This window comes from Oncorhynchus nerka, linkage group LG22 (genome assembly GCF_034236695.1).
Source record: "Oncorhynchus nerka isolate Pitt River linkage group LG22, Oner_Uvic_2.0, whole genome shotgun sequence".
Taxonomy (NCBI): Eukaryota; Metazoa; Chordata; class Actinopteri; order Salmoniformes; family Salmonidae; genus Oncorhynchus; species Oncorhynchus nerka.
The window spans coordinates 105,416,558-105,431,742 of record NC_088417.1 but is presented as its reverse complement, the minus strand read 5'-3'; the positions used below and the strand labels follow the sequence as shown (position 1 = coordinate 105,431,742).

At 45.5% G+C, this 15,185-nt stretch overlaps 1 protein-coding gene across 1 annotated transcript in view; it reads left to right on the top strand.

Annotated features, from left to right (window-relative positions):
* Positions 1 to 15,185, top strand: part of cntfr (ciliary neurotrophic factor receptor) — a 663,571-nt gene that overhangs the window by 554,879 nt on the left and 93,507 nt on the right. Inside the window, exons 4-5 of the mRNA XM_065007697.1 lie at positions 3,193 to 3,310; positions 10,046 to 10,212. Of these exons, the coding sequence (XP_064863769.1) occupies positions 3,193 to 3,310; positions 10,046 to 10,212 (285 nt within the window). The remainder of the gene's footprint in view (positions 1 to 3,192; positions 3,311 to 10,045; positions 10,213 to 15,185) is intronic.

Sequence of the window (15,185 nt, the reverse complement as noted above, 5' to 3'; positions counted from 1 at the left end):
TCGATGAAACGCACGTTCTGTTATAGTCACAGCCGTGATTTAACCAGTTTTAGAAACGTCAGAGTGTTTTCTATCCACACATACTAATCATATACATATACTATATTCCTGGCATGAGTAGCAGGACGCTGAAATGTTGCGCGATTTTTAACAAAAAGCTGCGAAAATGCGCATGGTGTCGTCTGCGTAGAGGTGGATCAGAGTATCCAACAAGAGCAACATAGTTGATATATACAGAGAAAAGAGACAGCCCGAGAATTGAACCCTGTGTTTCACCCTTAGAGACTGCAAGAGGTTGATGGTATCCAAAGCAGCACTACTAGTCTAATAGAGAACAGATGTAGAGCCTTAATACAGTAGATGTAGTGGTATAGGAAGCTTAATACAGTAGAGGTAATAGCCAACTTTTGCAGTAATTACAGCTGCAAGTCTCTTGGGGTATGTCTCTATAAGCTTGGCACATCTAGCCACTGGGATGTTTGCCCATTCTTCAAGGCAAAACTGCTCCAGCTCCTTCAAGTTGGATAGGTTCTGCTGGTGTACAGCAATCTTTAAGTCATACCACAGATTCTCAATTGGATTGAGATCTGCACTTTGAGTAGGCCATTCCAATACATTTAAATGCTTCCCTTAATTAAACCACTCAAGTGTTGCTTTAGAACTATGCTTAGTGTCATTGTTCTGCTGGAAGGTGAACCTTCGTCCCAGTCGCAAATCTCTGGAAGACTGACGCAGGTTTCCCTCAAGAATTTCCCTGTATTTAGAGCCTTCCATTATTCAATTCTAACCATTTTCCCAGCCAATGAAAAACATCCCCACCGCATAATGCTGCCACCACCATGCTTCACTGTGGAGATGGTGTTCTCAGGGTGATGAGAGGTGTTGGGTTTGTGCCAGACATAGCGTTTTCCTTGATGGCCATATAGCTCTATTTTGGTCTCATCTGACTGAAGTAGCTTCTTCCATATGTTAAGGGAGTCTCCCACATGCATTTTGGCAAACACCAAATGTTTTTTTTTCTTTTTTTTTTCTTGAAAATATGTATTTTTTTCTGGCCACTGCCGTAAAGCCCAGCTTTGTGGAGTGTACGGCTTAACGTGGTCTTATGGACAGATACTCCAATCTCCGCTGTGGAGATTTGCAGCTCCTTCAGGGTTATCATTGGTTTCTGTTGCCTCTCTGATTAATGCCCTCCTTGCCTGGTCCATGAGTTTTGGTGGGCGGCCCTCTCTTGGCAGGTTTGTTGTGGTGCCATATTCTTTCCATTTTTTGATAATGGATTTAATGGTACTCCGTGTGATGTTCAAAGTTGCTAATATTTTTTTATAACCCAACCCTGATCTCTACTTCTCCACAACTTGTCCCTGACCTGTTTGAAGAGCTCCTTGGTCTTCATGGTGCCCCTTGCTTGGTGGTGTTGCAGACTCAGAACAGGTGTATATATACTGATATCATGTGACAGATCATGTGACACTTAGATTGCACACAGGTGGACTTTATTTAACTAATTAGGTGACTTCTGAAGGTAATTGGTTGCACCAGATCTTATTTAGGGGCATCATAGCAAAGAGGGTGAATACACATGCACTCACCACTTTTATTTGTTATTTTTTTAAACAAGTCCTTTTTTTTATTTCACTTCACCAGTTAGGACTATTTTGTGTATGTCCGTTATATGAAATCCAAATCCTGTGGTGATGTGGTCCTGTGGTCCTGTGGTGATGTGGTCCTGTGGTCCTGTGGTGATGTGGTCCTGTGGTCCTGTGGTGATGTGGTCCTGTGGTCCTGTGGTCCTGTGGTGATGGGGTGATGTGGTGATGTGGTCCTGTGGTCCTGTGGTCCTGTGGTGATGTGGTCCTGTGGTCCTGTGGTGATGTGGTCCTGTGGTCCTGTGGTCCTGTGGTCCTGTGGTGATGGGGTGATGTGGTGATGTGGTCCTGTGGTCCTGTGGTGATGTGGTCCTGTGGTCCTGTGGTGATGTGGTCCTGTGGTCCTGTGGTGATGTGGTCCTGTGGTGATGTGGTCCTGTGGTCCTGTGGTCCTGTGGTGATGGGGTGATGTGGTGATGTGGTCCTGTGGTGATGTGGTCCTGTGGTCCTGTGGTCCTGTGGTGATGGGGTGATGTGGTGATGTGGTCCTGTGGTCCTGTGGTGATGTGGTCCTGTGGTCCTGTGGTGATGTGGTCCTGTGGTCCTGTGGTCCTGTGGTGATGTGGTCCTGTGGTGATGTGGTCCTGTGGTCCTGTGGTCCTGTGGTGATGTGGTGATGTGGTCCTGTGGTGATGTGGTGCTGGGGTGCTGGGGTGATGTGGTGCTGGGGTGATGTGGTGATGTGGTCCTATGGTGATGTGGTGCTGGGGTGATGTGGTGCTGTGGTGATGTGGTCCTATGGTGATGTGGTGCTGGGGTGATGTGGTGCTGTGGTGATGTGGTGCTGGGGTGATGTGGTGCTGGGGTGATGTGGTGCTGGGGTGATGTGGTGATGTGGTCCTGTGGAGATGTGATCCTGTGGTGATGTGGTGCTGAGTTGATGGGGTGCTGGGGTAATGGGGTGCTGGGGTGATGTGGTGCTGAGTTGATGTAGTGCTGGGGTGGTGTGGTGATGGGGTGATGTGGTGCTGGGGTGATGTGGTGCTGGGATGATGTGGTGATGGGGTGCTGCGGTGTTGCTGTCCTGTGGTGTTGTTATTTTCCCTTACATCTTCATACCTCCCTCCCTCCCTACCTCTCTACCTACCTACCTACCTACCTATCTTATCTTCCCTCTCTTTTCTCTCTCTGTCCTGCTCTTTTTCTCTCTCCCTATGTCTCCATGCTCTCTCTGTCCTGCTCTTTTTCTCTCTCCCTATGTCTCCATGCTCTCTCTGTCCTGCTCTTTTTCTCTCTCCCTATGTCTCCATGCTCTCTCTGTCCTGCTCTTTTTCTCTCTCCCTATGTCTCCATGCTCTCTCTGTCCTGCTCTTTTTCTCTCTCCCTATGTCTCCATGCTCTCTCTGTCCTGCTCTTTTTCTCTCTCCCTATGTCTCCATGCTCTCTCTGTCCTGCTCTTTTTCTCTCTCCCTATGTCTCCATGCTCTCTCTGTCCTGCTCTTTTTCTCTCTCCCTATGTCTCCATGCTCTCTCTGTATTTTCTCACCTGACAAAGAATGAAAGAAACTCACTATCCCGTCTTCTGTTGTGCCTGTCTCTCCAGCTTCCCCTAGGGAACCCACGGTGATGTGTCGCTCCAACACCTACCCTAAAGGCTTCTACTGTAGCTGGCACCTTCAGCACCCCACCTCCATACCCACAGACTTCGATGTCAACGTCCAGTAAGAAGCAAAACCTTTTATTTATTTTATTTTCTCTCTGTCTCTGTGTGTCTCTGTCTCCGTGTGTCTCTCTTTCTGTGTCTCTCTGTCTTCGTGAGTCTATGTCTGTTTCGCTGTGCCTCTGTGTCTCTCTGTCTCTGTGTGTCTGTCACGTTCGCTATCCTCAAACTCCCTGCCATAAATCAACCAATGACCAGCGTGCATGTAGTTCCACATCTTTTAATGAAAGTGAAACCGAAACGACCAAATAACAAACAGGTGAACAGCAAAGGACGTGGCGTAACCGAGGTGCACACACACACGCACGCACGCACGCACGCACGCATGCACGCACGCACACACGCACGCACACACGCACACACGCACACACGCACACACGCACACACACACACACACACACGGAAAAATAATTACCCACAAAACACAGGTGGGAAAAGGCTACCTAAGTATGGTTCTCAATCAGAGACAACGACAGACAGCTGTCCCTGATTGAGAACCATACCTGGCCAAAAACAAAGAAATACAAAACATAGAAAAAAGGACATAGAATGCCCACCCTAGTCACATCCTGGCCTAACCAAAGTAGAGAATAAAAAGCCTCTCTATGGCCAGGGCGTGACAGTGTCTCTGTCTCACTGTGTTTCTTTGTGTCTCTGTGCCTCTGTGTCTCCCTGTGTCTCTCTGTGTCTCTCTGTGTTCTATGTCAGGTGGGTCATCTCTAAGGGAAGGAGTCCTTAGAGAGAGAAAGATACGGAGGGAGAGATACGGAGAGAGAGAGAAGGGAGAGAGAGATAGATAGAGAAAGAGATGTGGAGCTGTAAACCTGAACCTTTTATTCTGTCTCTGTGTCAGGTGATACATGGATAAGAGAGAGAGGTCTTAGAATCAACTATTAAAGACTACCAGAACCTGCATGCAGAATATCCTCAGTGTACAAAGTAAAACACCAAATAATGCATGCAGAAAATAATTAGGTTGATTCCCACTAATTATCAAAATGAAAAGGGCAACCAGTGAAGAACAAACACCATTTCAAATACAACCCAAATTTATGTTTATTTATTTTCCCCTTTGTACTATTTGCACATCATTACAACACTGCATACAGATATGACATTTGACATGACTTATTATTTTGGAACTTTTGTGAGTGTAATGTTGCTGTTAATTTGTATTGTTTATTTCACTTTTGTTTATTATCTCGTTCACGAGAGAGAGAGAGGAGAGAGGGAGAGAGAGAGACACTGATTGGGAGAGGTTAGAGAGAGGTCTGTCTGTCTCTCACAGAGAGAGGAGAGTCTAGAGAGTTATGTCTGTCTCTGTCTGTCTTTCACAGAGAAGGGAGAGTCTAGAGAGAGGTCTGTCTGTCTCTCACATAGAGAGAAGAGTCTAGAGAGAGGTCTGTCTGTCTGTCTCTCACAGAGAGGGGAGAGTCTAGAGAGAGGTCTGTCTGTCTGTCTCTCACAGAGAGGGGAGAGTCTAGAGAGAGGTCTATCTGTCTCTCACAGAGAGGGGAGAGTCTAGAGAGAGGTCTATCTGTCTCTCACAGAGAGGGGAGAGTCTAGAGAGAGGTCTATCTGTCTCTCACAGAGAGGGGAGAGTCTAGAGAGAGGTCTGTTTGTCTGTCTCTCACAGAGAGGGGATAGTCTAGAGAGAGGGATGTCTGTCTGTCTCTCACAGAGAGAGAGAAGAGTCTAGAGAGAGGTCTGCCTGTATGCCTGTCTGTCTGAGTACTGGGGCTAAGAGGCCACTTCACCATGCCTCAGAGGACTCACTGAGGACACACTGGGTATCTCTGTCACATCCTCTGTTGTTTTCTCTTTCTCAGTATCTTTCCCTCGCTCTATCTCTCGATCTCTCCTTCTCTCTCTCTCTTTCTCAGTTTTTCTCTCGCTCAGTCTCCTTCCCTCTCTCTCAGAGGTATTTAAGAGCACAGGGTAGCTCTGTCAATCAATCTCTCTCATTCTCTCTTCTTCTTTCTCTCTCAGCTCTCTCTCTACTCTCACTCTACCCTATTTTGCCTTCAATGCAGGGTCTGGTGTGGGGGATCAGGGAAGGAGAGGGAGAGGAAACCATATTGCCTCTCTGTCCCCAGCAGGTGGTCTCCTAGCAACCTCATTAATGTTCTACAGCCAATATATCTCATTTGCATAATAATTTACAGAACCACTAGGCCCTCTGAACCCTGTTGTTGTCTGAAATGGTAACTCTCCATGGACCATCATTCACACCCCGATCCTTATTAAAACTTTGTCAGGATCGGTGTCCCCGTCCACTGGACTGTTGAGCTAACGTAGGCTAATGGGATTAGCATGAGGTTGTAAGTAAACAAGAACATTTCCCAGGACATAAACATATCTGATGTTGGCAGAAAGCTTATCTTGTTAATCTAACTGTGCTGTCCAATTTATAGAAGCTATTAGAGTGAAAGAATACGGTGCTATTGTTTGAGGAGAGTGCACAACTGTGAACATAAAAAGTTATTAAATAACAAATTAGACACATTTGGGCAGTATTGAAATAAATAGTTTCATTGGATCAGTCTAAAACGTTGCGCATACACTGCTGCCATCTAGTGGCTAAAATCTAAATTGCACCTGGACTGGAATAATATATTATAGCTTTTCTCATTGAAGAGGGTACAATAAAAATACAGAAAATGATGTTTTTTTTTTGTATTATCTTTTACCAGATCGATTGTGTTAAATTATCCTACATTCCTTTCAAAATGGTACCAAGTATATGCACATCCTTAGGGCAGCAGCATAGCCTAGTGGTTAGAGCATTGGACTAGTAACCGCTTTGGTTGCAAGATCGAATCCCCGAGCTGACAAGGTACAAATCTGTCATCCTGCCTCTGAACAAGGCAGTTAATACCACTTAGAGAGAACACCCTGATCCTGATTAACCCCCAGAACACCCTGATCCTGATTAACCCCCAGAACACCCTGATCCTGATTAACCCTCAGTAGAGAGAACACCCTGATCCTGATTAACCCCCAGTAGAGAGAACACCCTGATCCTGATGAACCCCCAGAACACCCTGATCCTGATTAACCCTCAGTAGAGAGAACACCCTGATCCTGATTAACCCCCAGTAGAGAGAACACCCTGATCCTGATTAACCCTCAGAACACCCTGATCCTGATTAACCCCCAGTAGAGAGAACACCCTGATCCTGATTAACCCCCAGAACACCCTGATCCGGATTAACCCCCAGAACACCCTGATCCTGATTAACCCTCAGTAGAGAGAACACCCTGATCCGGATTAACCCCCAGAACACCCTGATCCTGATTAACTCTCAGTAGAGAGAACACCCTGATCCTGATTAACCCTCAGTAGAGAGAACACCCTGATCCTGATTAACCCTCAATAGAGAGAACACCCTGATCCTGATTAACCCCCAGTAGAGAGAACACCCTGATCCTGATTAACCCCCAGAACACCCTGATCCTGATTAACCCTCAGTAGAGAGAACACCCTGATCCTGTTAAACCCTCAGTAGAGAGAACACCCTGATCCTGATTAACCCTCAGTAGAGAGAACACCCTGATCCTGATTAACCCCCAGTAGAGAGAACACCCTGATCCTGATTAACCCCCAGTAGAGAGAACACCCTCATCCTGATTAACCCTCAGTAGAGAGAACACCCTGATCCTGATTAACCCTCAGTAGAGAGAACACCCTGATCCTGATTAACCCCCAGTAGAGAGAACACCCTGATCCTGATTAACCCCCAGTAGAGAGAACACCCTGAGAGAACACCCTGATCCTGATTAACCCTCAGTAGAGAGAACACCCTGATCCTGATTAACCCTCAGTGATTAAGAGAACACCCTGATCCTGATTAACCCTCAGTAGAGAGAACACCCTGATCCTGATTAACCCTCAGTAGAGAGAACAACCTGATCCTGATTAACCCCCAGTAGAGAGAACACCCTGATCCTGATTAACCCTCAATAGATTAACCCTCAGTAGAGAACTGATCCTGAGAACACCCTGATCCTGATTAACCCTCAGTAGAGAGAACACCCTGATCCTGATTAACCCTCAATAGAGAGAACACCCTGATCCTGATTAACCCTCAGTAGAGAGAACACCCTGATCCTGATTATCCCCCAGTAGAGAGAACACCCTGATCCTGATTAACCCTCAGTAGAGAGAACACCCTGATCCTGATTAACCCTCAGTAGAGAGAACACCCTGATCCTGATTAACCCCCAGAACACCCTGATCCTGATTAACCCCCAGTAGAGAGAACACCCTGATCCTGATTAACCCTCAGTAGAGAGAACACCCTGATCCTGATTATCCCCCAGTAGAGAGAACACCCTGATCCTGATTAACCCCCCCATCCTGATTATCCCCCAGAGAGAACACACCCTGATCCTGATTAACCCCAGATTAGAGAGAACACCCTGATCCTGATTAACCCCAGTAGAGAGAACACCCTGATCCTGATTATCCCCAGTAGATAGAACACCCTGATCCTGATTAACCCCCAGTACCCCCAGTAGAGAGAACACCCTGATCCTGATTAACCCCCAGTAGAGAGAACACCCTGATCCTGATTAACCCCAGTAGAGAGAACACCCTGATCCTGATTATCCCCCAGTAGAGAGAACACCCTAATCCTGATTATCCCCCAGTAGAGAGAACACCCTGATCCTGATTAACCCCCAGTAGAGAGAACACCCTGATCCTGATGAACCCCCAGTAGAGAGAACACCCTGATCCTGATTAACCCCAGTAGAGAGAACACCCTGATCCTGATCCTGATTAACCCCCAGTAGAGAGAACACCCTGATCCTGATTAACCCCCAGTAGAGAGAACACCCTGATCCTGATTAACCCCCAGTAGAGAGAACACCCTGATCCTGATTAACCCCCAGTAGAGAGAACACCCTGATCCTGATTAACCCCCAGTAGAGAGAACACCCTGATCCTGATTAACCCCCAGTAGAGAGAACACCCTGATCCTGATTAACCCCCAGAACACCCTGATCCTGATTAACCCCCAGTAGAGAGAACACCCTGATCCTGATTAACCCTCAGTAGAGAGAACACCCTGATCCTGATTAACCCTGAGTAAAGAGAACACCCTGATCCTGATTAACCCTCATTTATCATCCACAACGACCTCTAATTGACCTGCTTTGCCCGCTGACTTCCAGGACTCTGGTCAGAGGTATTGAGCTGCTTTGCCCGCTGACTTCCAGGACTCTGGTCAGAGGTATTGAGCTGCTTTGCCCGCTGACTTCCAGGACTCTGGTCAGAGGTATTGAGCTGCTTTGCCCGCTGACTTCCAGGACTCTGGTCAGAGGTATTGAGCTGCTTTGCCCGCTGACTTCCAGGACTCTGGTCAGAGGTATTGAGCTGCTTTGCCCGCTGACTTCCAGGACTCTGGTCAGAGGTATTGAGCTGCTTTGCCCGCTGACTTCCAGGACTCTGGTCAGAGGTATTGAGCTGCTTTGCCCGCTGACTTCCAGGACTCTGGTCAGAGGTATTGACCTGCTTTGCCCGCTGACTTCCAGGACTCTGGTCAGAGGTATTGACCTGCTTTGCCCGCTGACTTCCAGGACTCTGGTCAGAGGTATTGACCTGCTTTGCCCGCTGACTTCCAGGACTCTGGTCAGAGGTATTGAGCTGCTTTGCCCGCTGACTTCCAGGACTCTGGTCAGAGGTATTGAGCTGCTTTGCCCGCTGACTTCCAGGACTCTGGTCAGAGGTATTGAGCTGCTTTGCCCGCTGACTTCCAGGACTCTGGTCAGAGGTATTGAGCTGTAAAGGAAATAGAGATCCATGTGCGACAAACTATGGTCCTGATAACATCCTGGTCCGCTGGTCATTAGATAATTACACCAACATCACCACTGGATTTGAATTCAGAAAATGTCAGATCAATTAATTATAGAATCACAACATCAGTCTTAGTTCCTATTGGCCCAGTGGCAGTTCTAAATGCTCACACACAGAGATAAACGTCATCTCCTTGATAAGAGGGAAGTTAGAATCTAGCTTTAGCATAAAGATAATTGAGCTCCTTCTAGCATAGTAAGAGGAAGTTAGCATTTAGATGGTATTCTAGCCAGAGGGAGCTGATAAGAGGAGATAGAGAGGAGAAGGCCCCGCTGTTCCCAGACCAGATGATACCCCTGGGGATGGCCGGCGGCAAACCTCACCCTCCGGCTCCCTAACCAGCCTGGAGCACCAGCCTGGAGCTCCCGGAATCTCACCATCCTGTCAGCTAGAACCTAACAATGATGATGATGCTGTTTGTGGAACTTGGCTCATGGAAACTTGCTGGTCTTTAAAAATACTCTGAAATTTAGATTTTATTTTTAAATGTCCCTGTCTCGGTCTTTCACTGCCTAACATTGTCCCCCCACGTCGTTCTCTCTCTCTTTTCCTCTCTACCTCACCTTCTCTCTCTCTCTCTTTTCCTCTCTACCTCACCTCTCTCTCTCTCTCTCTCTCTCTCTCTCCTCTCCTCTCCTCTCCTCTCCTCTCTCTATCTCACTCCCTATCATTCTCTCTCCTTTCTCTCTCTCTCTCTCTCTCTCTCTCCTCCTCCTCTCCTCTCCTCTCCTCTCCTCTCCTCTCTCTCTCACTCCCTATCATTCTCTCTCCTATCTCTCTCTCTCTCCCTATCTCTCTCTCTCTCTCTCTCTCTCTCTCTCTCCTCTCCTCTCCTCTCCTCTCCTCTCCTCTCCTCTCCTCTCCTCCTCTCAGACACAACCAGAAGTCCCTAGAAGCAACGAGGGATGCGGTCCATAAGAACCGCTGTCACGTTAAGTTCCTTGAGGTGTTCAGTAGCTACCCCTACAGAGTCAACGTCACTGCCCTCAACGCCCTCGGAAGTGCCTCCACTGCCATCACCTTCGAAGAGTTCAACATAGGTACTCTCATCTTCATCATCTTCCTCCCCATCCTCCTCCTCATCATGTGTATTGGTTATTGACTAGAACACTGTAGAAGGTTGCTTTTATTTTGGAGGATGAAATGAGTACTGTACTAGCTGAACAGCTCTCACTCATATCCTCCCTGTGTGTGTGTGTGTGTGTGTGTGTGTGTGTGTGTGTGTGTGTGTGTGTGTGTGTGTGTGTGTGTGTGTGTGTGTGTGACTGTATGGGGGGAACATCTCTCCCTCCCATCCTCCCTAGCTAACTGTATCAACCTTGACATCACACAGGTCATTGGGTCGTTAGATTGTATAGCTGACTCAACAATCTGAAGGCACCTGGAGGACAAACTGATTTGAACTCGTTAGGACAGCAGGAACTCATTACAACAGACAGCAGGAACTCATTATAACAGACAGCAGGAACTCATTATAACAGACAGCAGGAACTCATTACAACAAAAAGCAGGAACTCATTATAACAGACAGCAGGAACTCATTATAACAGACAGCAGGAACTCATTACAACAGACAGCAGGAACTCATTATAACAGACAGCAGAAACTCATTATAACAGACAGCAGGAACTCAATATAAAAGACAGCAGGAACTCAATATAACAGACAGCAGGAACTCATTATAACAGACAGCAGGAACTCATTATAACAGACAGCAGGAACTCATTACAACAGACAGCAGGAACTCATTATAACAGACAGCAGGAACATTACAACATACAGCAGGAACTCATTATAACAGACAGCAGAAACTCATTATAACAGACAGCAGGAACTCATTACAACAGACAGCAGGAACTCATTATAACAGACAGCAGGAACTCATTACAACAGACAGCAGGAACTCATTATAACAGACAGCAGGAACATTACAACAGACAGCAGGAACTCATTATAACAGACAGCAGAAATTCATTATAACAGACAGCAGGAACTCATAACAACAGACAGCATGAACTCATTATAACAGACAGCAGGAACTCATTATAACAGACAGCAGGAACTCATTACAACAGACAGCAGGAACTCATTATAACCGACAGCAGGAACTCAATATAACAGACAGCAGAAATCATTATGATACAAATCATCAGTTTACCCTGATAAACCCTTTTGTCATATCCTAGTTTACCCTGATTAACTCTTTAGTCATATCCTAGTTTACCCTAATTAACTCTTTAGTCATATCCTAGTTTACCCTGATTGACTCTTTAGTCATATCCTAGTTTACCCTGATTAACTCTTTAGTCATATCCTAGTTTACCCAGATTAACTCTTTAGTCATAGCACAGTTTACCCTGATTAACTCTTTAGTCATATCCTAGTTTACCCTGATTAACTCTTTAGTCATATCCTAGTTTACCCTAATTAACTCTTTAGTCATATCCTAGTTTACCCTGATTAACTCTTTAGTCATATCCTAGTTTACCCTGATAAACCCTTTAGTCATATCCTAGTTTACCCTGATTAACTCTTTAGTCATATCCTAGTTTACCCTGATTAACTCTTTAGTCATAGCACAGTTTACCCTGATTAACTCTTTAGTCATAGCACAGTTTACCCTGATGAACTCTTTAGTCATATCCCAGTTCACCCTGATTAACTCTTTAGTCATATCCCAGTTTACCCTGATTAACTCTTTAGTCATATCCCAGTTTACCCTGATAAACCCTTTAGTCATATCACAGTTTACCCTGATAAACCCTTTAGTCATATCCTAGTTTACCCTGATAAACCCTTTAGTCATATCCTAGTTTACCCTGATTAACTCTTTAGTCATATCCTAGTTTACCCTGATTAACTCTTTAGTAATAGCACAGTTTACCCTGATTAACTCTTTAGTCATATCCTAGTTTACCCTGATTAACTCTTTAGTCATATCCTAGTTTACCCTGATTAACTCTTTAGTCATATCCTAGTTTACCCTGATAAACCCTTTAGTCATGTCACAGTTTACCCTGATTAACTCTTTAGTCATATCCTAGTTTACCCTGATTAACTCTTTAGTCATATCACAGTTGACCTATTTGCTTATCGTTTTGCCTACTCCTAGTGACCTGCTTTTAAATTATATGAACAAAAAATATTCAATTTCATTTGGAACGGCAAGCCAGACAAAATTAGAGAGCGTATTTTTAACAAATATGAATTCGGAGAGCAGAAATGATTTAAATATTAAAGCATTAGACCTCTCACTAAAGGCATCAGTCATACACAAGTTATACTTACATCCAAACTGGTTCTCTAGTAAATTGGTAGGAATGTCTCATCCTATGTTCAAGAATGGCCTTTTTCCCTTTATTCAGATTACAACCTGCTCACTTTTGGTTGTTTGAAAAGGAAATCACCTCCAAAATATCGTTATTTTTTTTAAACAAGCCTTAGAAAGTTGGTTGCAATTTCAGTTTAATCCACCTGAAAAGACAGAACAAATAATACAACAAATATTGTGGTTAAACTCAAATATACTAATTGATTAAAAAAAACATATTTTTCAAAGAAATGTTTAAAGAAGGTTGGAATGTAAAACAGATTGTGTCTGTAAAATGTGTATAAGATGTATAATCTGAAGGTAGAAGCCTAACTATTGTTTATTAGTTTACACCAATTGGGGGAAGGGTGGTAGGGTTTGGAGGAATGATAAAGGTATATTCATAGGTATGTGTAAGTATATATCTGTATATCTATATAGGTATGTGTAAGTATATATGTGTATGGGTATGTGTATGTATATATGTATATCTATATAGGTGTGTGTATTTATTTATTTTTTTAATTTTTACCTTTATTTAACCAGGCAAGTCAGTTAAGAACACATTCTTATTTTCAATGACGGCCTGGGAACAGTGGGTTAACTGCCTGTTCAGGGGCAGAACGACAGATTTGTACCTTGTCAGCTCGGGGGTTTGAACTCGCAACCTTCCGGTTACTAGTCCAACGCTCTAACCACTAGGTTACCCTGCCGCCCCAGGTGTGTGTATGTGTATAAGTGTGTATGTATATATGTGTGTATGTATATCTATATAGGTGTGTGTATGTATATATGTGTGTATGTATATCTATATAGGTGTGTGTGTGTATATATGTGTATATGTATGCATATGTGTATGTACCTGTATGTATATGGATATATATATTTACCCCAAAAATATATGGGGGGTTGGAAATGATGCAGACAATTACATTGATGGAAGCAACATTCTTTCCTCAATATTAAGCTGATCCACCCCTTAAAAAAAATATATATAAATATATATTTTTTACAGACTCTTACTAGAGCTGGCTGCTTGGTCAAAATGAGCAATCAGGGGAGAAGGGCATTGGTCAGAGAGGTGACCAAGAACCAGGTGGTCACTCTGACAGAGCTCCAGAGTTCCTCTGTGGAGATGGGAGAACCTTCCAGAAGGATAACCATCTCTGCAGCACTCCACCAATCAGGCCTTTATGGTAGAGTGGCCAGACGGAAGACACTACTCAGTAAAAGGCACGACAGCCCTCTTGCAGTTTGCCAAAAGCCACCTAAAGAATCTCAGACCATGAGAAACAAGATTCTCTGGTCTGATGAAAGCAAGATTGAACTCTTTGGCCTGAATTCCAAGGGTCACATGTGGAGGAAACCTGGTACCATCTCTACGGTGAAGCATGGTGGTGGCAGCATCATGCTGTGGGGATGTTTTTCAGCGGCAGGGAAAGATGAACGGAGCAAAGTACAGAGAGATCGTTGATGAAAACCTGCTCCAGAGGTTCACCTTCCAACAGGACAATGACCTTAAGCACACAGTCAAGACAACGCAGGATTGGCTTCAGGACAAGTCTCTGAATGTTCTTGAGGGGCCCAGCCACAGTCCAGAGTTGAACCCGATCGAACATATCTGGAGAGACCTGATAATAGCTGTGCCACGATGGTGCCCTCCAACCTGACAGAGCTTCAGAGGATCTGCAGAGAAGAGTATGAGAAACTGCCCAAATACAGGTGTGCCAAGCTGGCAGCGTCATATCCAAGAAGACTCTCTATAAAAAAATGGGGTGAGGAGGGAATGAGAAGAGTAGGGGGTGAGGAGGGAATGAGAAGAGTAGGGGGTGAGGAGGGAATGAGAAGAGTAGGGGGTGAGGAGGGAATGAGAAGAGTAGGGGGTGAGGAGGGAATGAGAAGGGTAGGGGGTGAGGAGGGAATGAGAAGAGTAGGGGGTGAGGAGGGAATGAGAAGGGTAGGTGGGGTGAGGAGAGTACGAGTTGGGCAGCTTACACGCTATGGGGATGTCTTTGTCCTGTCCTGTCCCAGCCCTGCCCCAGTGGTTGGAGCTAAACCACAGAGTAAACACACTGATCCCAAAATACCACAGAGACACCATACAGAGTAGAAACAGCATTGCATTCTCAAAACACCTCCCAGGCTCACACAAACACAGCATTCTACTTATACCACTCTATTTCCTGCAGAATTCACTCTGAGCTGTAGTCTTCACTCTGAGCTGTAGCTTTCACTCTGAGCTGTAGGCTTCACTCTGAGCTGGAGCTTTCACTCTGACCTGTAGCTTTCACTCTGAGCTGTAGCCGTCACTCTAAACAGTATCCTTCACTCTGAGCAATAGCCTTCACTCTGAGCTGTAGCTTTCACTCCTACCCAGCCCCCAGAAGGCCTTCAGATGTCCTACCCAGCCCATAGAGGTCCTACCCATTCCTCAGAGGGCCTATTAGAGGTCCTACCTGGCCCCCTGAGAGCCTTTTAGAGGTCCTTACCCGGCCCCCAGAGGGTCTTCATAGGTCCTACCCAGCCCACAGAGGGCCTTCAGAGGTCCTACCCAGGTCCCCGATGGACTTCAGATGTCCTACCCAGCCCAAAGAGGTCCTACCCAGGTCCCCCAGGGCCTTCAGAGGTCCTACCCAGGTTTGAAAGGGCCTTCAGAGGTCCTACCCAGCCCCCAGAGGACCTACAGAGGTCCTACCCAGGTTC